Source organism: Botrytis sinoallii, assembly GCF_014898435.1.
Source record: "Botrytis sinoallii strain Bc 23 chromosome Unknown BSIN_010, whole genome shotgun sequence".
Lineage (NCBI taxonomy): Eukaryota > Fungi > Ascomycota > Leotiomycetes > Helotiales > Sclerotiniaceae > Botrytis > Botrytis sinoallii.
Window position 1 is genome coordinate 1,455,577 of NW_024066037.1, and position 24,838 is coordinate 1,480,414.

The 24,838-nt window shown below is 42.6% G+C and overlaps 6 protein-coding genes across 6 annotated transcripts; 5 read left to right on the forward strand and 1 right to left on the reverse strand.

The window, feature by feature from the left end:
• Positions 1-7,843: 7,843 nt before the first annotated feature.
• EAF02_006567 (uncharacterized protein) lies at positions 7,844-8,257 on the forward strand (the record flags this gene model as incomplete). The annotated part of the gene is made up of 1 exon (XM_038902615.1): positions 7,844-8,257. The coding sequence occupies one exon, from the start codon at positions 7,844-7,846 to the stop codon at positions 8,255-8,257; it is 414 nt and encodes a 137-aa protein (XP_038757835.1).
• Positions 8,258-8,519: 262 nt separating this feature from the next.
• On the forward strand, positions 8,520-9,716 carry EAF02_006568 (uncharacterized protein; the record flags this gene model as incomplete). Its single annotated transcript, XM_038902616.1, has 4 exons — positions 8,520-8,669; positions 8,741-9,020; positions 9,088-9,321; positions 9,379-9,716. The coding sequence occupies 4 exons, from the start codon at positions 8,520-8,522 to the stop codon at positions 9,714-9,716; spliced, it is 1,002 nt and encodes a 333-aa protein (XP_038757836.1).
• Positions 9,717-10,668: 952 nt separating this feature from the next.
• EAF02_006569 (uncharacterized protein) lies at positions 10,669-13,013 on the forward strand (the record flags this gene model as incomplete). The annotated part of the gene is made up of 8 exons (XM_038902617.1): positions 10,669-10,738; positions 10,794-10,917; positions 10,978-11,049; positions 11,102-11,152; positions 11,205-11,269; positions 11,323-11,938; positions 11,994-12,857; positions 12,915-13,013. 7 exons carry the CDS (start codon positions 10,669-10,671, stop codon positions 12,760-12,762), a joined length of 1,767 nt encoding a protein of 588 aa, XP_038757837.1. The 3' UTR covers positions 12,763-12,857; positions 12,915-13,013.
• Positions 13,014-13,092: 79 nt separating this feature from the next.
• Positions 13,093-13,966, reverse strand: EAF02_006570 (uncharacterized protein; the record flags this gene model as incomplete). Its single annotated transcript, XM_038902618.1, has 2 exons — positions 13,093-13,476; positions 13,529-13,966. The coding sequence occupies 2 exons, from the start codon at positions 13,964-13,966 to the stop codon at positions 13,093-13,095; spliced, it is 822 nt and encodes a 273-aa protein (XP_038757838.1).
• Positions 13,967-14,546: 580 nt separating this feature from the next.
• On the forward strand, positions 14,547-16,556 carry EAF02_006571 (uncharacterized protein; the record flags this gene model as incomplete). The annotated part of the gene is made up of 2 exons (XM_038902619.1): positions 14,547-14,783; positions 15,252-16,556. The coding sequence occupies 2 exons, from the start codon at positions 14,547-14,549 to the stop codon at positions 16,554-16,556; spliced, it is 1,542 nt and encodes a 513-aa protein (XP_038757839.1).
• Positions 16,557-21,617: 5,061 nt separating this feature from the next.
• On the forward strand, positions 21,618-24,561 carry EAF02_006572 (uncharacterized protein; the record flags this gene model as incomplete). The annotated part of the gene is made up of 2 exons (XM_038902620.1): positions 21,618-24,237; positions 24,293-24,561. The coding sequence occupies 2 exons, from the start codon at positions 21,618-21,620 to the stop codon at positions 24,559-24,561; spliced, it is 2,889 nt and encodes a 962-aa protein (XP_038757840.1).
• Positions 24,562-24,838: the final 277 nt, after the last annotated feature.

The following is a 24,838-nucleotide window of genomic DNA, read 5'->3' on the forward strand; positions in this document are numbered from 1 at the left end:
TGTAGGTACTATAATAGAACAAGAAATATTTCATTTTTGTTAATCAATCAATTACTATTATAATAGTATCGAAACCGATACTTTTGGATAGATATATAATAAAATCTATTGAGATATCTTGCCAAGCTCTCTGCAGGATTGGGAGCAGGCAAAGAACTCTCTTCTGATCTTTACAATTTGGGGCAATGCAATGATAATTATAGCAGTTATAGATCCATTATATAATATAATTGTAATATTCAGGCCAATAGTAATTTCGGGATAGTAATTCGAAGGTTCGGGTATAGTGCAGGTGATCGGCGGCGGGCGATTTATGGTACAGATGGAGCAGGTAGGTTTTCAGAGGGTTATGATTGGGAATGTATAGTTTTTCTTGATAATATAGTAGATTGTTGTTTTCGGTATATTCGGTAAAAATGATTTTCAAGTGTTTCGGGGATTCCTTTCATAAGGATTTCAGGACAGATTCGGGTACAGGATTGGTTTGATAGTCTTTGTGGAACAGGGTAAGCAGGTCGGCAAGAAGGTTTAGAAGGGTTTCTGAGTCTTCTAGTTGTATTGTAAGGTTGGGTATAGATATAGTAAGTAGAATTGCAGGCTTTATAACTTTACCATTTTCTGGTAAAATTATGGTGTTATCGGAATCTAAATGGTTGGTGGTGTCGGTAGGGTTAGGGTTTCTCTGACTACAAGTAATTACAGCGAGTATACTTTCTTAGCAATCTTGGGTTCGATTAAAGTAATAATAGCGGGAAATAGGTTGGGATTCAGGTTCTCTTGTTTCAGGATAATATAGCTTTGGTGTAAAAGATATTTATCCCCTTCTTTAGAGAGATCTTTTGATCTTCTAATCAGTATGTCGGGTTTGATATCTAGTTTCCCGAGGTAATAAATGATTTAGAAATTAAATCGAAACAGAAATTTGGATTAATAAGCTTAATAACAATTCAATAGCTTTGTAGTAATGAAATACTCCAGATTTTAGTGATCGGTAATAACTTGAATTGGGGAGGCGATGTCTTTCAGCTCCAGGCGCTACTTTTCGAAACAGCGGATGATAATTAATAGTTCTTTATTGTAAATTTCATAGTTATATTCAATTACCGAATGTTTTTAAAGAAAAATGTAATAGGTCTCAGTATTCCTTTATTATTGTATTGGAAGAGTATTCCGATAGATATATAATCAGAAACGTCAGTTTCTAAGATAACTTCCTTTTTCTAATTAAAGAAAGCCAGGATAGGGGCTTCAATAAACGCTTGCTTTAATTGGTCAAACGCTTTTTGATAGACAGGGCTCCACAGAAACAGGATATTCTTTTTAGTCAGGTCTATTATCGGGCTGATAATCTTTGAGAAATCTTTAATAAATTGTTGATAGAAGTTTGCAAATCCGATGAACATTTGGATGTCAATTATAGTAGTAGGCGGTTTCCAATCTATGATAATTCTGATTTTCTTTGGGTTTATTTGGATATTATCCCTTTCTATAATAAGGCCTAGAAACTTGGTTTCGGATTTCAGGAATTTGTACTTTTCGAATTTAGCGAATAAACCGGCTTCCCATAGTGCTTACAGGATCTTCTGGATATGATGGATATATTCCTTTCGGGTTTGGCTGTATATTAGAATATCATTTAGGTAAGCAATGCAAAATATATTTAAGTATCCTTGTAGAGAATTGTTAATAAACCTTTGAAAGGTTATAAGTGCTCTTGTTAGTCTGAATGGTATAATCAGGGATTCAAATAGTTCAAATCGGGTATGGAATGCGATCAGATATTTCTACCCTTCTTTCACTCTTATATTGTTGAAGGCAAAGATGATATCAATTTTATTGAAATACTTTATTCCCTTTAGATTATTTAGAGATTCTTTTGTTAATAGTAAAAGGTATTGATCCTTAACTAAAAGGTTATTTAGAGCGTGATAATTTATACAAAACCAAAGGTTTCCATCAGTCTTCTTAACAAATAGAATAGGGGAAGCAATAGAGAAAAAGCTTGGCTGAATAAACCCTTTTCTAAGATTCTCTTCCAATCATTCTTTCAAGACTTCTAATTCGGGATGGGATATAGAGTATAAGGTATTGAAGAAAGGAATAGCTCTTTCTTTAAAATGGATTTTATAATTATATAATCAATAAGAAGATAGCTTCTTTATATTCTTTGAGGAAAAAATATCTTTTCAATTTCGGAATTCAGATAATAAATCTTTGAGGTTGAATATCTTCTTCTTCTTATTTAGAATATTATCGATTTATTCAATCGATATCTGGAACATTTCATATTTCCGGTAGGCATAAGCTGAACAGGCTTTTAAGGAGATTGCGGCTATATCCTTATTCTTTAATTCTTCAGAACGAGCAGATAGGTATACAGGTTGGGTTTTTGAAAAAACATTTGGCAGAGTTTTTATATAGAACGAATGGAATAGAGTATTACAAAATTTATAGCAAAACGAGCTATCGAACTAAAACGAGTTTGTTGTAAAGTCGATATAGGGATTGTGTTTCTTAAGCCAAGCTATCCCCAGTACAATAGGATAGTGGGCTAGCTCAGTTATATACAAAACGATCTTCTTCTCGATATGATTGTTGATTCTGAATTCTATTCAAATATAGAAAGTAATTCGATTATCGGACAGAGTGTTTTTATCGAATTCTATAACTTTGAATGCTGTAGACAGTTAGTGTACTGATATTTTCTGGGAAAACATTTAGCTTTGATTTATAAAGGCAATTCCTTTGCATTTGTTATCAACTATAATGTATATCGAAAGGGTGTCTTTTTCTAAGAGCAGAGTAACAGATAGAATTATCAAATCTGTATGATTGTTTAGTTCATTTTCCAAAGGAAGGCTATAAGTAATAGTAGTAGATAAGTGAAGGGTATGCGAAGGATTGTTTTGATTATAGTTTAGATCAGGTGTATCCCGTTTTCTGAATTGATTGAGTTGATTGGCGAATAGAAAGGAAAGTGAGGTGGGGAATGGATAGGGACTCGGCTTCTTGGAGAACTATTCGGTATAGAGCTGGTTTTTGTAGGGTTGGTTGTAATAGTGGTAACTTAAAATTGAACAGAACGGGTATCGGGGTGCGAGCAGTTTTATATCAGATAGCTAATAGAGCTACAGCGATAGTATTTGTTGTGTTTCTGTTGCAAACCTAGATTCCTAGTAATATATTCCTTTTTCTCTAAGCTCAGATCTATTGGGTCTCCAGGAGTAGATTTTGGGCTAGCGAGTTGTAAAAGTGGAGTAGTGATTATTCTCTGGAATAAAGTTTGGAAGTGATAAAACGAATATAATGAATTTATTATTGGTATTAACAAAATCGATTATCGAGTTGTTATAGGTGATTAGTGTATTAATAAAATTTATGAGTCGAAATGGGGTTATACAATAGTATATCTTATAGTTTACAAAAGATTTCTTAAAATAGGAGTGGGGTTAGAGTATTATTAGGTATTTCTTCTTTTAGGGTGAATCTTTGAAATTTGTGAAGAAGGTGCTAAAATCGAGATGTTTTTGTTTCAATATATATAGTTTATTCTATGTGTTTTATATTCGATTAGAATTCTCAAAGGTGTTTTCGAGATATTTGAGGAGTGCGGTATAATTAGTGAACTAAAGAATCCCATAGAAGATCTTAGGTAGTATAAGTTTGTATACCTTTCTAGTAAGTTTTTTAGCAGTGTAAGTTAAGTGGGTAGAAGTTATTGGGAATCTATTATTATTCGTATTCAATTTTCCATGTATTTGTTGAACGAATCTATATAGGTTGGAGCGGGTGCTATCAAACTTTTTCGGATTAGGGATATACTCATTTAATCGAATAATCAGAGTAGGTATAATGGGTTTGGGAACAAAATCAACAGGAGTTTCAAGAAATACAATTTTTAAATGAGTAGGTATAGTAGGCATGGATTCAGCAAGGCGATCGAGTAAACAGGTATTTTGAATAGCAATCTGCTTGTGCAGAACAGTTTGAATATGTTTACGGATTAGGGATTCGGAAATTTCGCGTTCGAGTAATCTATTGATCTCCTCTAGCTCAGTATAATACACAAATACCAACTAAAGATATTAATATCAAACCTAGGGGTTCTCCAATACAGAAGTGCTAAATTCTGAGGAGTCCCTAAGCTGGCTAGGCGGGTGCGGAGCAGTTATTGTGAAAGCGATATTTTAATGGATAGAAGCTACATAGTATTACAGGGCAGGCGGGCAGGATAGGGTTCTAATAACTTTACTTTAATCTAGCAAAGTTATATTGATTCGGATAATAGGTTCAGATTGAGGATTAAGATATAGCTCAAAGAGCTACAATACAGGATCTTCTGAGTTAAAGATATACGGAATTTTCATAGCGAGCTAGCCCGATCGGGCCCTAGCTCGCTTGCGCTCCGGTGCGAGCGCTCCTTTCGGTCCTCTCCGATAGGACCAGCATATCACGTGAGCTCACACCGTGACAAAAATACTATTCCAAATTGTACATTTTGCAATAAAAAGGGGCATTTAGAGGAAAAGTGTTTTAAAAAGCACCCAGAACTCTATAATAAAGACTATAAAAGATCCAATAACTCGTCTAAAAACAGTAATAAATCAAATAAAAAACTGTATAAAGTGACTAAAGAGTTAAATAAGCTTAAAAAGTCTAATAGGACCAATAATAAGAATAAAAATAATAAAAATTCCAATCAAAAACAAAATAAAAATAATAAAAATAGCTCTGATATTGAAGAAATAAACCAGGCCTCTCCAAAAGACTTCGATATAGCGTCTAGTCCTGAATTGGAAAACAATATTATGACTGTATCCATGCTAGCCAATCATACTAGCCAATCTAAACAAAAGTGTAAACTCATGATTACCGATTCAAGTAGCTACTTAACTTTAACCGAGCCCGTACGGTGAGAGTAGTTTATTTCGCTATAAGCTAGAACTGGTACCGAGTACCGTATCTGAAACCAAAATAGGATCTAATTATTTCTTAAGAATTCCTCTTACTGTCCTAGACCCAATCTCTCCAGAAATCCAATAATCCACGCTCACTTACACACTTCTCCGCAATCACAGCTCGTTTTCTTCACACAGCCTCCCCTTAAAAGAGAATAATGCTCTATTTCAAACTACACACATTACCTCCCCCGCCTAGTCCCTCAAACTCAAACTAACTACTCCTCCCTCACTCGAATCAAAACAATACCAAGTCCCACCACTCAGACCATCCACCATCTTCCTACGCATAACCACTCCTCGTATATAGGTAGATCGACTCGAACATATCGCGTAGATACCATGTATCACACCTCTCGACTTCTTGATCTAAATTCCGCGCGTCCTCGCGTTCCACTGATGGATTCATCGTTTGTGGATACTATATTCTGTTAGACCATAATATGACGACTATAGAATCTATCCTCTTATAGAATCTACTCTAAAGTGATTACAAACCATTCTTTTTCTATAGAATCTACTCTCCCTCTACTATAGAATGTAAGGGGCATACGAGTAACCCCCCTCTCAATTTCAGGACACGAGAATGAATAAATCACTTTTGGGGGATATGAGAGTAATTTGTCTTATAATACAATCAGACTCTTCTTCAATCCTTCCCTTGACTTACCTCGAAACCTACCAATACACAAAGTATCCCCTAGACTGCCAATAGAGGATAGCTCGCTTTATTGACCAATCAGAACATCAGAAATTTGAGAATTCTTATTATCGAAATATAAGGGTTTTATAATAATATCTTTTAAAACCATTTCACAATTATTTTTTAATAAAAAAATATAAACATGTATTTGATATATTTATTATTATTTTTGAATAAATTTTAAATTTCAAATTTAATACAAAGACTTTTTATTATAATATCATTTATTAAATTATTAATAATTAAGCTCATACAAAAACCACTTAAAATATCCTAAGCCAGCAGTCTAGGGGATAGAGGAAACATCTCCTCTTACACCTGTCTACCTCCTCCCCTCGCTACACACTCATCCGAATAAATTTAATTTGATTTGATAATATAATATATATATATAAGTATACAATTTACATTTTAATCCAAAGCTTTACGAGTTTGAAAAGTAACTTTCGAAAGCTAGGAAGTATTCTATAAGTTTATATATCTACTAATATTTTCCTTCTAAATAATTATTAGTCTTAAGTCTTAGTCGTAGCAATTATTCAGTCTTATATTATTAAGATTATATATCTTATGACTAGATAAAAGATAGTTGATATAGATATATAAACTTCGAACTTATATGTTATTAAGATTATTTAATCTTAAACTCAAACTCAATCTCAAATATAATATAATACAGCAGAATAAAACAAACATCATTGGCTGTCGGCATCATCTCTACAGTGGCCACTAGTGAATGACTTGTTCTTGCTCCAAATTCCAACCCTTACTCGCCTTTACGAAGCCAATGGTCTGAAAGAAACGAAGTGGGATCTTTCGGCGTCTTTAGGGAGGTGTTCAAGCATTGTGTAAAGGCATCGTACTTCGTACATTACCTGGTCATTAGCAGGATACGAGTCGGTTTGTGCTGCTGTGCCACACGGGATCCGTAAGCACACAGTCGGCCGCCGCAAGGATTTAATAAGGAACCCCCAATCGAATCATTAGAAAAACGTCTACCTTCCCGCCCAAGCTTTGTCAAGCATATTCAAGCTTTTTCCGTTGTCGAAGGAGCACCTGCAGTCAAGTGGGATACTAATATGACGTGGATCTGCACCAACGTCCATCTCACCAACACTAATAATCTGACGACTTTCTCCCCCTGGCGTGCAGGAACTCTCATTCTTAGGGCAAAGCACCGGTTACCGGCTATGCACACACTCTACTCTGTATGTGTGGAGGTGACATTCTGAGTAATGGAAAAAGGTTCAAGCGAAAGGTTTAAGCGAAAGGTTTAAGCGCTATCTTATCAACCTCAAAGGCTAAACCCATCAAATGAAGACCCCGTAGCCTTTGCGAACATGTTATGCTATTCGGAAGTTTACCCGAATAACTCACAATACCATTCAAAGTACCGAGAGACGGGATATTTCCTTCCTCATTCCGACTCCGCCACAAAATTCCCGATATATATCTGACGTATTATTTCAGAAGCAAGCATGTAGATCAAGATGGAACCCCTCTATTAGGATATCCTTATATTTTCGATCTCGGGATTACATGTATCCTTATTAGGTTAGTAGAATCATCAGGATTTGAGCTATGATATAATATTATATAGAGAATTGAGTTACGTTTTGTGAAAATAGAAAAAGTTCCGAAATTGTCACGGAATATGATCCGATCGGGACTAATCGGAAGCTAATTACTTACTGTCGGGTCGGGATTAGTCGGATACCTCTATATTAGGATACCTCTATATATCCTTAAAAAAGAATACAAAAACCGATATCCTTATAGAGAGGTTTTGCTGTACTACATTGCTTCGGTTGCTCTGGAGTGTCGTTCTCTTCTTCCTTCAATTGGATATACTTCGTACATTTACTTCTCAACTTTTCACCTCATCATCGGCAAGTCGGCGGCGGGTATCATGATGAATGACTCGCTAAACTCCTTTTGTCCCCACGATTCCTTCGGGCCAACCGTGAAAGTCCAAAGCTGTCGGGATGGCTTCGATTTTACCTTACTCTTTGAGGAGAGCATATTTACCATCCTTCCAGCTACCTTATTACTATGCGCCGTGCCGTTTCGATTCTGGTCAATTTATCGACGACCAGACGCGGTGAAAGGGTCGCTGCTCCGGATTTTCAAACTCGTCAGCTAATACCCCTAGATCCAAGGCCTTATCGCTTCGCAAGCTGATATGCAATCTACTGTAGGTTACCATCGTGGTACTGTGTCTACTCAGATTGGCCCTGCTAGTCTTATGGACGCTCCCTCTGTATGCTGCATTACGGACACGCGCGACCATCGCAACAGCAGCGCTGGATCTAGCCGCTACCATTGCAATAGGGCTTTTGTCGCCTCTGGAGCATTCAAAGTCGCTGCGACCGTCGATCTTACTCGGCGTTTTTCTCTTCTTCACAACAATCTTGGACATTGCAAGAGCACGAACAGAATGGCTCCTCCCGGGCTCATCCGCTACTTCCGCCGTATTCGTAGCTGCACTGGCTATCAAGAGCCTGTTGCTGGTTCTGGAAGCCCTTTCGAAGGCGAGCCACAGTCATACGCAGGGCCCAGATATGCCAGAGCGGAGGAGCGGTATCTACAGCCTTAGTTTCTTTGCCTAGCTGAACCCGTTGATTTATCAAGGCAATCGGGGCGATTTGACGGTCCATGATTTGTACCCAATCGATGAGCATATTTCGTCCCAGTCGGTCGACGAGCGAGTTCAGAAGCAGTGGGATTCCAGTTCGTCCTTGTCCTTAGATCGCTTTCCGTGATATCTGTAGCTGAAATTGTATGCAGGTTCCAAAGATAAAAGCTATTCTCTCGCCTTAGCGATAGCCAAGGCGCTCTGGGCTCCAATCACCGTAACTATGGTCCCTAGACTTGTTTTAATCACATTCAGTATGGCCCAGCCATTTTTGATTGAAGATGCCATCAATTTTGTCGAGGGTGGAACCGAACCCAATAAATATGGTTATGGGCTGATTGGAGCTTTTGGAATTACGTATCTTGGAATTGCTGTACGTCTCATCTAATATTCTCTCTCCCTCTCCTATTTCAAATGAATAGACAGGTCTGATACTTGCTTCAGATTTCGACGGCGTGGTACCAGTATCTGACTTCTCGGGCACTCACGATGATTCGCGCGGCGCTGATCAGCATCATCTATAAGTCGAGCCTTGATATCGCCGTGGGCACTGTAGAGGCGTCTTCGCCTGTAAGCTTGATGGGGGCCGATGTCGAGCGTGTCATGTCGACGCTTCAGTGGGTCATCAGTACAGCCCCCAACATTGTTCAGGCTACCGTCGCCATCTGGATTTTAGAGACACGTCTCGGGGCAATTTGCGTGGCACCTGTCATTTTGGTTCTGAGTGAGTTTGATGATCCCTCAATCACCGCATGTTACAGCAATGTGAATACTAATGATCGTGTTCTTAGTTCTGGCATACGTATCTAGTCAAGTTGCTAAGAAAATCCGGCCGCGCCAGCGACAATGGATGCAAGCAGTTCAGAAACGTGTGGCTTACACCTCGGACGTTCTTGGCTCGATTAAGGGTATGAAGATGCTTGGTCTCACCAACATGATCACTGGGAACGTGCAAGATCTGAGAGAACAAGAGTTGAAAAAGTCGAAGCGTTTTCGATATGTACAGATCGTCAATATCACCCTCGGTATGTTCTCTTCCTCTTTCTAGGCTGTCGAACTTATATTAACTATTGCTTCTAAAGGAAATGCCGCAAACATACTGTCTCCCGTCGTCACCTTCATCGGCTATGGCATTATTGCGAAGTACTCGTCCGGTAAGGCACCAAGTGCCGCAACCATCTTCTCGTCGTTGTCTCTGCTGTCGGTGTTGATCAGTCCGGTCAATGAGCTAGTCTCAGCCATTCCCAATCTAGCCTCCGCGTTAGAGTGTTGCAATCGTATTCAACAGTACACGGAAGGCAAGAAACAGGTCGACTTCAGACGCCTGACCCGTGAGCCCAGAGTTTCTGAAGTCGAGACTGATAGGGAGCCGAAATACGAGAAATCCGAAAGCGGCACCAGCATCATTGAAATTAGGTAGGTCAATGCAGGCTGGTCTCCAGAGAAGACCGTCCTCCACGACCTCTCCGTGCAGATTACTGCGGGCACACTAACCATCGTTGTCGGGCCCGTTGGATGCGGAAAATCCACTTTACTCCAGATCTTGCTAGGCGAAGGGATCCTGCACAGCGGCTCCGTAAGCCTGTCGACAGATGATATTGCATATTGTGATCAGACGCCTTTCCTAAAGAATCAAAGTATTCGACAGAACATCGTTGGCAACTTGGATTATGATCAGCAATGGTATATCTCTTGTTTGCGGGCATGTGCCTTGGACGTTGATATTCGTCAGTTTCCAGACGGCGATAATAGCCGAGTGGGAAGTAAAGGCATATCATTGAGTGGCGGGCAGAAACAACGCTTGGTATGTGTAAACGTGTCTGTTTTCTGGAGTTATCTTTCTTTATTAATTAAAAACAATCTAATTTGTGTTCCCACTTAGACCGTCGCTAGAGCCGTCTACGCCCGGAAGAAGATTGTCCTGATGGACGATTGCCTCAGCGGGCTGGACTCGGAAACGGAACGGCACTGCTTTCACCAACTGTTAAGTCAAGATGGGTTAATACGACACACTGGTGCTACTATTGTGCTGGTTGCTCATGCCGGTAAAACTCCATCTAATCTTCATTGAGGATCACTGCTGACAGATGCTGTCAAATGGCTCCCGTATTCAGATCAGATCCTCGTTCTCAGCCCAGAGGGTCGCCTATTACAGTTCGGCACATACCAATCTCTCACATCAGTACCCGGACATCTTCATAATCTCAATTTGAAAAAAAAACGGATTCGAGAACGCAAGTTCCATTACGAAGCTGGATATCAATTCAAGTACATCAGATTCTCCAATACCCGACGAAAAGAAGGATAAGGAGGAAGCAGGTGAAAGTCGCGGACGTCGAGATCCCCGTAATCTTTTATACTACATTTACACTATGGGCAAACCAGCTTTTGGCTTATTTCTACTTTTCACCACCATACAGTGTAGTTTTATAGCCCTACAGCGTAATTATGCAGACCCTCTATTAGCTATTCAAGTCATTGACTGATAGATTTGCAGCACTGTGGCTCAGCTGGTGGGTCGACGCCAATACGACGAGGCCGGAAACTGATCTAGGAAAATGGCTGGGCGTCTATGCTGTCTTTGGGATCCTGGCGCTAGCTTTTCTCGGGATCGCTGCAGGGTAAGAGCCAACTGAGTTTCTGCTCGTTTACGGTGCAGTTTGCAGCTTACACGCGTTCAGGCACTATTTGATATCACTGGTTCCCAGCTCCGCGAGTAGATTGCACTACTCAATTCTGAGAGCTACAATGAGGTCGGGACTCTGGAACTCTTTTGCGTCAATCTATGCTGATCTGAATACCTAGGGCTCCTATGACTTTTATCTCGGCCACGGACTCGGGATCTCTCTTGAACCGGTGAGTTTAACCGTTTCAGTCAATAGAAGAAAGCGTCGTGACTCGCGAACAGGTTCACTCAGGATATGACCCTAATGGATATGCAATTACCAATGTCCCTTTTGCTTTCCACCGAAGGTATGTTGCTGCAATCTCCTCTCTATCACGCTTTCATTACTAAAGATGTACAGGACTTGGCAAAACCATCGCCGGAGCAATCCTGACTTGCGTCTCCTCAGGCTATATGGCCCTGTGTCTCCCTGTTTTAGGAGTGGCGCTCTTCTATCTTCAAAAGTTCTACCTCCAGACCTCCCGGCAGATGCGGCTACTCGACCTCGAAGCCAAATCCCCGCTCTTTACGCATCTCACTGAGACCTTGGACGGGGTGCGGACCATACGTGCATTCAAATGGAAGGGGTACGTCCTTGACCAAAACTTTGGACTGCTCGATCTTGCGCAACGACCATTCTATCTGCTTTTGTGCCTGCAGAACTGGTTAAATCTCGTGCTAGATGTTGTCGTCGCTTGTTTGGCTATCATCCTCATTGCTTTAGCCGTGACGCTGCGGCATTCGATGAACAGCAGTCTGCTGGGAGTTGCGATGGTTAGTATTGTGAGTTTCAGTCAAACGCTATCATCTTTCGTGAATTACTGGACTAGTATCGAGACGTCTTTGGGGGCTATTGCGAGAACACGGCGATTTGTCGCAGAAACGCCGGCAGAACTGTCCGACGGAGCAGCAGTCGTCTCTGTAGAATGGCCTTCGGACACTTCTATCGAGTTCAAGGATGTCTCTGCTTCATATCAGTACGTGTATCCCTAATTGCCTTTATCAACGATATATTACTGACAACTATCAAAGGGTCTCGGGTCCCGAGGTCGTACAGAAGATTAATCTGATCATCGATGCTGGGCAGCGGGTCGCGATTTGTGACCGCACGGGTTCGGGCAAATCCACTCTCGCCGCACTTCTCCTACGCCTGCTAGACCCCAAGTCTGGCGTCGTGTTCATTGGGCACGACGACATCTCTTCGTTTTCACCAGAAACAGTCCGCGGGCGCATCAACTCGCTGCCACAGGACCCGTGGTTTCTGCCGGGGGGACATGAAACTGTGCGTTCCAACTTGGACCCTCTAAGCGAAGCCACAGAATCCCAGATCCAAGTTGCGTTGGAAAAAGTCGGATTGACAGAGCAGATCCGGAGGATGGGCGGCCATGATGCAGAAATGCGTGGGAGTCACCTGTCCGCTAGACAAAGACAATTGTTCTGTTTAGCGAGGGCCATGCTGATGCGGAGAAGTAAAATCTTGTTGCTGGATGAGGCAACAAGCAGGTACTCCACTACTGTCCCCCTTCTCGAGAATCGTATGAAGATAATACTAACGACTACTGTGATGAACAGTGTCGATGGACCTACGAAGGAGGTCATGATGTCCCTCTTGCGGACCGAGTTTCAAGGCTGGACTATCATAGCAATCGTCCATCGGCTACAGAGCATCCAGGACTTTGATCGCGTGGTGGTGCTGGATCAGGGCCGGGTTGTCGAATGTGAAAGTCCGACGGTGCTACTTTCGGATGAGGGCTCGGCTTTTGCGAAGCTGTATAGGAATGGGAGGTGGCAGTCATCTTAGAAGATGGAAGCAAGGATCATCGGTTCAAGTGACTCTTATATAGCCACTGTGTAACTCGAGATCTGAGACTCTGAGATTGTTTCATGTAATTGAAGGTAGATGAGAAATATCGACAAATGTATGTTTGAAAGCTAGCTACTATTTCATTCTAGGTACGCAGTAGAACTAAAGGAGAACAAGCTTCTTCATGAGGATTCACTAAAAGCAACGAGGAATCTATCCATGTCTTGCAGTGGTGAAGTGATACATGCAACTCGGGAAACATCCATTTTGAGAGCTTATCAGAAGCTATTCTCTGCTATTCTCTCATTTTCTAAAAGATCTCAGGTCTTATAGAACCAACCTGACCCTCAATTTATTTCCCTCCACAATCTCGTCCTTCCGAGACATGATCTCTTCCATGTCCCAATCGGCGCTTCTATATCGCCCATTGAGCCATCCCTGCTTTTCTCGGGTCAACCATTCGATCGTATCGGCCGCCAACTCAGGCGCATCCACCAAATTCGTATGATACTGGACAGGTAAGGTCTTGATGAGTTCAGTGTCGACGGCTCCAGGATGAACGGCGATTGCCACAACTCCTTGTCCCCCGTACTCGACGCTGGTGAATTCCGTCAAACGACATATCGCCAATTTCCCGTCTGGTAGGCCGAGGCACCCGGCCGGCACAGGTGCGCCCGATCGAGTTGATATTGACAATTGTCTTCTGGCCACCTCTGAGGAGGAGCGGAATGAAGGCTCGCGTCGGCAAATATGTCCCCTTCACATTGACCTCCCAAGCCGCCCACCAAGAAGTGGAATCGGTGTCGGCGAGCGGGAACCCATTCTCGAGACGTCCGGCATCATTGACAAGTATATCGAGACGACCAAACGATTGCTCTGTCTGCGCGAAGGCGGAGGCAACATTTTTCTCATCTGAAACATCCAGCGTGCGCTTGAGTACTTTGGGAGCCGGGTGATCAGCTTTTGCTGCCTCCTCGAGAATCGCTTTCTCGACCGGGTCGAGGGTCGCGCGAGCACCTATAGCAATGGCAGAGGCGCCTGCCTGGGCAAATGCAACCGCGCACGCACGACCAATACCCCGGGAAGCTCCGGTGATGAAAACAGCTCGATTCTTTTGTTCTTTGCAGTTGGCAGCGGTAACCAGGGGATAAGTGTCGTGGTGTATTGTGGCCGTGTAAGCAGCCCCTGTTATCATACGCATTCATACTCTGCTACACTGACAAGATATCGAGAGGAATACCAACTTGTACAGGAAAAGAAATCTGAGGTTCCATTTGGGTCGGAATAAAAGCAGCAAAAATTTATGACTATGTATGGTGAGAAATGTGAGGCTTGTAGTTTCTCCTGCTTGTTTCAAATATATATCTACTACTTCAATTTAGATTTATATATAATCCGATTGCTAATTCCATTCAATTATATGTATAGAAATATAAAGAGGCTATTTGTTTATTCAAGGTTGGTGTTTTTGGTTATATTTTCCCGAGATTTGAAAGAAACACCCAAGAGAGATCAAGTGTACGAATGTATAAGTATGGTTTATAAGAATATAAATTCAAGATTTAAATACAATCAGCCATCAAAACAGCTTCATAGCCATTAAATAATTTAAACTTACAGTAATTTTTCTCATTATTTACAGTTATTTCCGCCGCAAAGAAGCTATTGGAATAAGAGCCAGTCAACCAAACAAGCTTTCAAATTCTCTACGAACGCTGAGGAAGAGCAGTCAAATAGACTCCGAAATCTCTTCCAAATATATTTTCCTCTTCCTACAGAAAATGGAAACGGTTACCGTGGCAGATTTCCTCCGGGATCCATTTGATGTTCTTATCGTTGGTGGTGGCACTGCGGGCTTAGTCCTCGCTGCGCGCTTGTCTGAGGATCCACGCATTCGAGTCGGCGTGATGGAGGCAGGCCTCTCGCGCATAGGCGATCCAAACGTTGATCTACCAGCAAGAGCAGCAATGATGATAAGTTATCCAGAATACGATTGGAACTTTAAAAGTGTTCCGCAGGTGCGTATATGATTTAAATTTTCCCTCTACTCCTTCACTTTCTTTTGTTCGAAGTTTGGCTCATGGATCCACGATATATTCTTCATTTCTCATTACCTACAGGCGGGAACCAAAGAAAAAGTGTATCATATACCACGAGGAAAATTGCTTGGTGGTTCAAGTGGTATCAATTTCCTGGCCTACGCTCGACCCTGCGCGGAAAATATTGATGACTGGTCCGAGGCGTTTGGGATCCAAGGCTGGTCATGGTCTGATCTGTTACCATATTTTGAACGGGGCGAGAGGCGAGAGTTCGACGAGCCTAACATTCTCAATCGAGATCTTGAGGAATGCCCTCTGAATCAGGACTGACATGGCCTTAATGGAGCTATTCACACCTCGATGAGTACTTGGCAAGTTCCTTTTGAAAAGTAGCTCTTACTCGCCTTCGATGAAGTATCCGGCCTTTCACGACCCGAGGACCCGTAGAACGGCAGCCATCTGGGGTTTTATAGAACTCTATCTACAACTAACCAAGTAGAGAAGCCAATTCGAAGCTACGCAGCCAGTGGATATTTGGCACCGATCTCTGGGCGGGAAAATTCCATAGTTCTGACAAACGCCCTCGCCCGTAGAATCATATTAGAGAGTGGCTCTGATGGGTTCCTTTTCGCAAAAGATGTTGAGTTTCAGCATGAGGGAGTCTTCTACTCGGCTTTCGCAAGAAAGGAAGTCATCCTCAGTGCTGGATCCATACAAAGTCCCCAGCTCCTCAAACTTTCCGGCATCGGAGATCCCAAGGTTCTTGAAGAGGTGCACATTCCTTGCTTAGTACCTAACCCTCATGTCGGCAACAATCTTCAAGAGCACACTATGTCTGCTGTTGCGTATGAACTAGCTCCCGATATCCTTTCACTTGACTCATTATTTCGAGACCCAGATTTGATGGCAGAACATCAGAAACTCTACACGGAATCGCATTCTGGGGTATTTTCTGGAGCCGTCAGTCTCACCGGTTACATTCCATATTCGTCACAAGTAGACAAGACAGAATTTGAAGAAACGATTTCCAACATCTTGTCTAGTTCTCATGCGAATACTCGGTCACCGCTTCAAGACCCCATCTCCCAGAAGAAACAGCAAGAGGCCATCGTCGCACGTATGCGCAGCCCCAAAGCCGTGGATCTCCTTCTGTTTTGTTCGCCAGCGAATTTCAATATCGGGAGAGGTCACTTCGATTGCAGTAAACTGATGTCTGGTGCCCCTGACGGTCACAACGCCTGTTACTCGGTCACAGCCAGCAACATGTACCCTATCTCTCGCGGCAGCGTACATATTCCATCACACGACATCCTGGATACCCCCTTAATCGATCCAGAATTCCTTTCCCACCCAGCCGACGTTGACATGCTGGCTACTGAAGTCAAATTTGCCGACCAAGTTTTCCCATCACCTCTTCTCAAAGACAAGGTTGCGAGGCGAGTTGAACCCCCTGCTGAAGTCGATCTTCGCAATCGAAACCAGGCGAGAGACTATGTTCGTGATCGCATTGTGACATGTCATCATGCCTTGGGAACCTGTGCCATGGGTCAGGTTGTGGACGGACGGCTGAGGGTGAAGGGGGTGGGTAGGCTTCGCGTGGGTGACGCCAGTGTCTTTCCCATGCAGATCAGTGCTGCAATTATGGCGACGGTGTATGCAGTTGCTGAGAAAGCGACAGTTATGATCAAGGAGGACCTTGGATCAGCGAGAGAAAAATTTATCAGCACAAGGGAGTTGCATAATAAAACCTGAGTTTCTCACAGCTTTATGATTTCTGGTTATCGGAAATTCGGAACTCGTTGTAGGTATTCAAAACCAGGCAAATGCTTCGGGTCTCCTTGATGATATAAATACAATAATGCAAGATCTATCCTATCATACGTGCTGCGGAATGTAATCTTCCACCGGTTTGATAAAGTGTAGATAGATGGTAATCACGCCCGAGAAACTATCACACCACACGATTCAGAGTATTAATTCAGAGGATTAGATATATATATAGCTGAGTTAGGAAAGGGTTCAGAGAAGGAGAAGAGGGCTTGTGTTTTGATGATTTGTGATTTGGTGTATAGTTTTGATGGTGTGTGATGGTTTGTGATTTGATGATATATGAGTTGATATAATATGATATAGTATAGTATAATATAGATTATATCATATTATAACTCCCCTTCTCCCTTCCAAAAAAATCCTCTTCTTACTAACCTACCAACTATAGCGAAATCATAATATGAACCTTATACTAGGTTTTCAAATCTATCCATTAATATTAATCACAAGTTATATATATACTTGTATATTTTCAGATATAAAGTTCTAAACGAAAAAAAAAACGATGGATTCGAAAAGTTCATCAAGTTAATTATTTATATTAATCAAATATCGTACAAAATGAATTTGAATTTTGAATTTGTGAGTCCCGATGTAAATCGTGAGGCTGAATGGAAATGAGCGAGATTAATGGGTATTAGTAATAGATGGATATTAGTAATAGATGGATCGAAGTACCTAGTAGGTAGGTAGGTATTGAATTTTCTAATGGTGGATCTATCTATCTATCGATCTTTCTTGTTTGTTTGTTTGTTTGAACTTTGGGGAGATTTCAGAATCCATCTATCTATCTACGGTATCCATGAATGAATGAATGAATGAATGAATGAGCGAGCGAGCCGTGTTTCTCAAAGATGCAGATTCCATTGGATATTTTTTCGATTGCATAAATATTGTACGAGTACAATGGGTATGCAGCTAGGTACATCATAATGAAAAGTATAAATTACCTACCTACCTGGGTGCAAAAGATCAAGATTGAATTTCTAACGATGTCATTCCAAAGCCCCTTTCGTGTTCCCATAGATAGCAGAAACTATATCTAGAGGACTACGCAACTTAGATCATCGTGTCTGTGCTAGTGAAATGCATATATCTGCTGAGTCTGAGTCTTCGATGATTGCCCAGGTGTGCTCAGCAAATCAATTCTTAGACAGAATCGGGCTGTAACGGCCCGGGATCCACTTGGGAAGTGGAAAGTTTGTAAATGAAGAATGAATGTTCACGATGCGAAAGAGAAGTCGAAGCGGCTCGAGCTTAAGAAAATGCTCGATAGGAGATGAAACATATGGAAGGCTAGCTAGCTGTAAGGAGCTTCGGCCATTAGTTACCTAGGTAGTCTCCGTCTCCCTCATGCTACGATCGTGCAGCGAGGGAGATGGATCGAGTAATCACGTGATATTATCAAACGATCTGGGAGATTTCCACTTCCATCCGATGATCGAGTCCTGTTTCGTAACTCGGGTATCTTGATGGCCTCTCCATATGGATGATCCCTCATTGCCCAAAGATGATTATGTGAGAATTGGGCGTTGGCAATCTCGCAGATGAAAGGGCACTTCCGAGAGCTAGAATGATGATCTTTGGATAATCCTTGCACTGCAGTGGAGATCTGGGGCACTGGAAAGCCACTGGCTCAGACTGGGCGAGCAGGAGAATGAAAAAAAGATGGACCGAAGATTATACATGAGAGCTCTCATACTCGGCATGCAAGCATTGGCTGGCATGTGTATTTAGTTTTGGCGCCGGTTTCTGTGGTGAGGAACGTCGAACGTTGAGAGTGGATAGAATGGATTATGGATCGTTCCGTATATAAAGTTCTAGGGATCTCCTTGGGATTGGAAAGGCTCGTACATATTTTGATATAGGGTATGGGGGATATATAAGCCACGTTAGGTTTTTTGGATTTGATTGGATTTGATTTGATGTGATTTGATTAGGAATTCAGGAGGAAGAAAATTAAAGGAAATGATGTCATGTGCACAGTTCGGGGAGAAGAAAGAACTTTGATGATGGGAAATTGGTAACGAGCCAGGCCAGGAAGAAAGGAAGGAAAATACTCCGTAAAAGAAAGGGTCAAAAACGTGAAAAACATGCCTCAACCACACTTTGAGACGGCTATAGGCGACATGTGTAATTGGTCCACCAGTGGTCTCAAGATCCAAAGACGGGAGGGTCCTAGTTCCCCACGCCATGAAAGAAGAAAATGTGACTGGATGATCCACCAGCTCAGCCCAAAAGGAAAAAGATGCAAAGAATAGTTCCTGCAGTGTAAAGGTACTCGGTGAAAGGATGGTGGCAGGGCAGGAAGAAGACTTTCGAAGTGGAAGACTCGTTGGATTCAACATTCGGAGGATGTCTGGATTGATTGTACACTGCCGTCACACTGGCTCGTAAGGCATCAGAAGAGTGGAGCATCTTCTGCAGCCCAATGAACTGAGCCCTGCATGAAATTACAAACCCCTTGGAAGTTGGAGCGCGACGGGACGGTAGTGATAATTGATTGCGGGAAGCAAGTAGCTATAGCTATGGGTGATAGCTTTACCAATCTATCTATTTGACATTTCCATACCTGGGTGCTTGTTTGTGCCTGATGACCAGAATGGGACCTATGCATAGAGTTTGGGGGAAGAAAGACAGGAAGTAGTTGTTTGGGTAATGCATCAAATGGGAAACTTTACTTGGCACTAAGAGAGAAAGGGATGGAGAAGGAGAAGGAGGAGGAGAATAGTAGAAGATGTCTGAAGCGAGAAGGAGTTCCAAATATGGCTATATGACATGAGGTATATTTTCCAATTTGAGTGAAGTGTACCTACTAGGTAGTTTGAATGAAGTGGGCGTGGGAGACAGGAAGGACTTTGAGATAATGCTAGGTACTAGGTAGAGAGGAGCAGACCTAGATACTTACTACCTAGGTATATAATGGAGGTACTAGGTAATATATTCTACGTTATATTCGATTATCTACGATATATGATGGAGGAGTTACCCATAAACGAAAGTCGCTTCTGAACCAGCAATAAACTTGAATATGGCTTTTGTAATAGGGAATTAATTCCAACCTCACTTGGTAGGTCCTAGATACAATTATTAATCGTTCACTATTTTTGTACTCATCATACCAGTTGAATGTTTTCCCTTACCATGTTACATTTCACACTTCACTACCCTTTAGTTGACTTTACTTCACATCACACATCACACACCACACATCACACACCACACATCATGTATTTCACACTTCACACTTCACACTTCACTCAACCATAAACCATAAACCATCCAAATTGAACATGGATACCAAAAAGACATGGGTCCATTTTCGGTTCTTTTTTTCCATCTGTGTGCTCCGTCGTCTGTACAAAACGTCATGGTCAAGGGTTCAGCGAATCTCAATCTCTTGTATTCTATGCATCTGTGCGTACACTCTGTCCGTGTCATCTCCATTGCAAGAGGAAAAGGCAGAAGAGAGGACCCATCATACATCCTCAATTAATCCATACCATAATACCATCCAGACAACTCTGGTATTAGGTACACACACGCGCGCACACAAAACATACACATAATCCACACTCCCTCCATACCACACCCCCTCCATACATCGAATTTCACAACACCAATCCACCCATACAGACAGAGGACATCCATCCATCCATCCACCCATCCACCCATACGACCTCACTTCTCACTTGGGCTCACTAGTCTCATAATTATCTCCTCACCCATCCTGTCCAATATAATCCCTCGCAGAAGGAGATAGCAAAGGAAAGGAATCCACATCTGGGAACACTAAAACTCTCGTCGCCTTATTTCCCCGTGCACTTTTTTTTTTATTTCTCTTAAAATATAACAAAACCTATCCTATCCGATCCGACTAAACTACGACGACGACGACAACAAAAACAACAACGACGATACAGAAGAAGAACAAGAATTTACATACATGTATCCATCCTCCCACCTCCTTTAAAGCCTTCTTTTTCTCCTCACCTATGGTATCGCATGTATCCATATCTCTTGACTCTCGAGTAAATAGGAGGAATACTAAGCAAGCAATAAAGGAAAAAAGAAGGCAAACTTAGAACCGAACCTTGGAAATCGGAAATCCAAATCCAGTCACACTCTTGACATTCATTCCCCTTCCCTTTCTTCTCCATTCATTTTGCCTTTTACTTTCTCTTCCAGCACAACCCTCGTCGTCCTTCTTTTCTTGCTTATTATCTTCTCATCCTCTCATCCTCTCATCTTCTGCATTCCTGCATTCGTAGCCAAAATTAATTTTGGAGTGTACGACGTCGACCCAATCTTCCCTTCCAATCCAATCGCACATGTCTTACAGTACACCCACCCAGCGGGGTTAATCTTATTCAGAACAACTCAAAACACCACCTGGGCAGGCAGGCAAAAAGAAGCGCCACACCACATTCTCACCCCCCCTCGACTTAAATCTCACGACCGATTACCCCATATCTCCCTACTTGGGTCATTGTCTCTGTTACCTCATTCTCCTTATACCACTCAAATATCGCAATCACGTATCTGCAAAACATAATTTCAGAATTTTACTGCAGTCAGAGATCCATTCCTGCAACTATCCGTCTACACTGGGATTATTGGTAGCCTTACAGTACCAAGTATCTGCATACTCGAGTTCGGACATTTTCTTGAAGATTTTATTGTTTGTTACCCACCAATCCCGCCTTGTGTACAACTCTTATTATCTCGTGAAAATTTGGGCAGGCGACGGCATTGATAATCACTTGATTGCTAACCATCTCTCGGATTTTCGCTAGACAAAAACTTTCCACAAAAAAGCTGACACTATCGAGATCGAGTCCAAAATTACATTGCGGCGAAGTTCGAGTCATCATTCCTCCACTTTCTACTCTCATCATTCGCTACATCCATCGACTCTTCAAATAATTCAAAAGTTAAGCAACGACGCACCATAATAATACTTTGAATACAAACATCCTCAAGATGAGTGACCGATACAGCAGACACACACGACCAAGGTCACCAACCTACAATCCTGCGCGAGCAAGTCTCCCAGTCGATTTGTCATACAATAATCATTCTTCGGGATCACACACCCATCATCATGTCGTACCCTTATCTCGACACGAAAACCCTCGAACCAGCAGCTCAAGCTTCAATGCTGCTCATGTTCCCATTACTACAACAACATACAAAGTCAAACCTGACCACCGTACTGCCAGCCGCACTCGCAGCAACACGGTTGATTCTCGACCCAATGCACATACCGTATTCACGTCAATTCCCAAGCATCCAACGGTTGTTCATACTTCGGTTGTGAGACCTGCCAGTCCATCCATCAAGAATCCATATCGCGCAAGCCAGGAAGAATATTACACAATTCCAGCTTCATCTCGAAGTTCTCATCACCACAGCAGATATGCTTCTCTGGATAATGCCGATATGAACAGATCCTCTAGAGACTCTCACGGGCATAGAGAGCCGAGCCACCTTCGAATTGGTATTCCTAGTAGCAGAGACATCCCAGGTTATATTCCTACCCCATCAACTGCCTCATCATACATACCTACTCCAATCACTGCATCGTACTCGACTCCAGCATCTACTCCATCATACGCTACAACAACAACAACTACCACTACCAAACCTCGTGGGCCAGTATACACTGCCAATCTAGTACGACATCCAGATACAGTTGCAGACGATTATGGAGAGGATGGTTATGGTTATACAAATCCCAAAGATTTGGTTACGTACGATTTGAACAACAGTCATCCAAGGCATACGCGCAGGGATAGCATCGACAGTAGAACTAGACCCGCTAGTGCTAGCATGACCAACCCTCTTGGATTTGGTGAAGCTGTTCAATCTCCAAGATCTTATGATACCCGAGAGCGCGGTCCACCCCCATCTACACGTGGCTTTGACAGAATCCAAACATGGGACCCTCAGCCAGCTTCCGCCAGAATCCCCGTTCCCCATGTCACACCTATTGAACCAATTCAACGCCCAGTTCGTATGGACCCACCCGCAGGTTATGAGAGTGATGGACCTCAAAGACGAACTTCAACTAGGCGACCTGTTTCTATGTACCAAGATAGAGATAGCACCAGGCATGTCCCTAGAGATGAATACTATAACCCAAGGGAGGAAGAAATGCGAGAGCGAAAACCACATCATCGACAGGAGAGATATGATGATTCTGTTGAACAGCGTGGCTTTGGATTGCGCCCTGAGAGAACAGAAAGGCCGGCTAGTAGAGCAGAAAGACCGGAGAGAATCGAGAGACATGAAAGGTCCGATAGACACGATAGATCTCCAAGAAATGAACGTGAGGATGATCGACGCGAGAAAAAGTCTAGCACGCATGAGAAGCTTGCAACGGGACTCAGCATAGCCTCTGCCGCTCTTGGCCTTGGAGCTATGGCAAATACCATGAAGCCTGATGATCGCGATGATAGAGATGATGAAAGAAGACGTAAGGATTATGGGGACGATTCACGCAGGAGACGTGAGCGTGGCGACAAAGAGACGGTGGATGTTTCAAATGAACGTCGTCACACTGACTCCCGGGATTCCTCTGAGTCTGATAGACCAGATCGCAAGGAAAGAAGGGAGAGAAATCATCGCAACGAGAGAGATTCTACTGAATCAGTCGGTAGAGAACCTAAGGAGAGACATCACAGAGACAGAGGTGAAGTCACACCACCATTGCCTCCTCGCCGCCGCGAAGAAGATGATGTATCTGATTCGAGGAAAGAAAGAAGCCGAGAAGAAGTGCCATCAGCTTCACGTGATGTTGCTAGAGATGACAGAGACAGACGTTCTCCAGATAACGATTTTGTTGACTTGAGTGGTCGAAATCCCAAGGAAAGATTATCCTCGCCAGATGATCGTCCTCGTAGCGACGCAGCAACAACTGGTGCCCCCAATGATAATACTTCAGACACGTCAGATGAAGCAACCAACCGTCATCGCAGACCTAGACGTATTTCTGGAGCCGCGGCTGCACCATTTAACCCAAGAGATACCATGGATTTGAAAGCATTGAAAGCTGCATTGGCCGATCAAGATGCACCTGCTGATAAAGAGCCTGTGCCAGTACTAGCACCTAAACAATCTGCTCAGGAACCTACACTAGCACCATCCAACAAGCCACTTGGTAGAAAGTCTATCACCAAAGATATGAGTGAGGTCGCCGAATTGAGAGCTGAACTTAACCGTGAAGAGCGAGGTCGCCGCGAATCATCAGCACCTACCACAGGTGAAAACAAACAAGCACGTGTCGTTTCACCACCAAGAGAGAAGGTTGAAGAGAAGCCTGAGAAGCCTGCCATAAAGGGTATTTTACGTCAACCACGTGAGAAATTTCCCGAGGATCCTTCTCCAATCCGTGAGGGTGTTGCTCCTTTGAAAGATGCCAAGAAGGATGGTGTCCCTCCTGATGCACGTTGGACCAAGATTGCCAGAAAATTGGTAAATCCTGCCGCTCTAGAGGTTGGAAAAGAACGATTCGAAGCTCGAGATGATTTCGTAATTGTGCTTAGAGTGTTGAGCCGCGAAGAAATCCAAGCTTATGCCACTGCCACTCAACAAATTCGAGGTATGTTTCGCTCAGTCAATGGACAGGATGATCAAATAGCTAACCACTTTTGTAGCCGCTAGAGAAGAAAGAGAAGAAGAGGCAGCTCGTGAGCGTCGCCGCGCAAGACGTGAAGCCCGCGAAAGACGTAATCGTAAACGAGAAGATCATGGTAGAAGCCGTCAACATTATAGCGAATCGGATACTTCTGAATCTTATGAAGATGATAGACCAAGAATGTTGGAACAGGCTCCTCCTGGTTCGAACAAGAGACCTGTTTTTGGTGATGATGCACAGATGAGTGGTGGACTTGGCGAGAGAGATAGGGTTGAGGTTGGGAGATGATGACATGATGAAGTGATTTAAGTGAAGCACCATTAGCGATCATTGTTGGCAGCATTCACAGAGCGGTATGTTATCACGACATTTGAATTTTCGATTTCAACGAATGGAATTTTGGTTTCAGGGGGTTACGGCAATGGGAATGAATCGGAACGGAAAGGAAAGGAAAATGTAGCAACGGAGGGAATCATTTATTCAAATAATGATAGCAGAGAGATGTGTGTAAGAAAGTGGAATCTTGTAGTATATAGATGGGAATACTTTTTAATGGCTATGGATA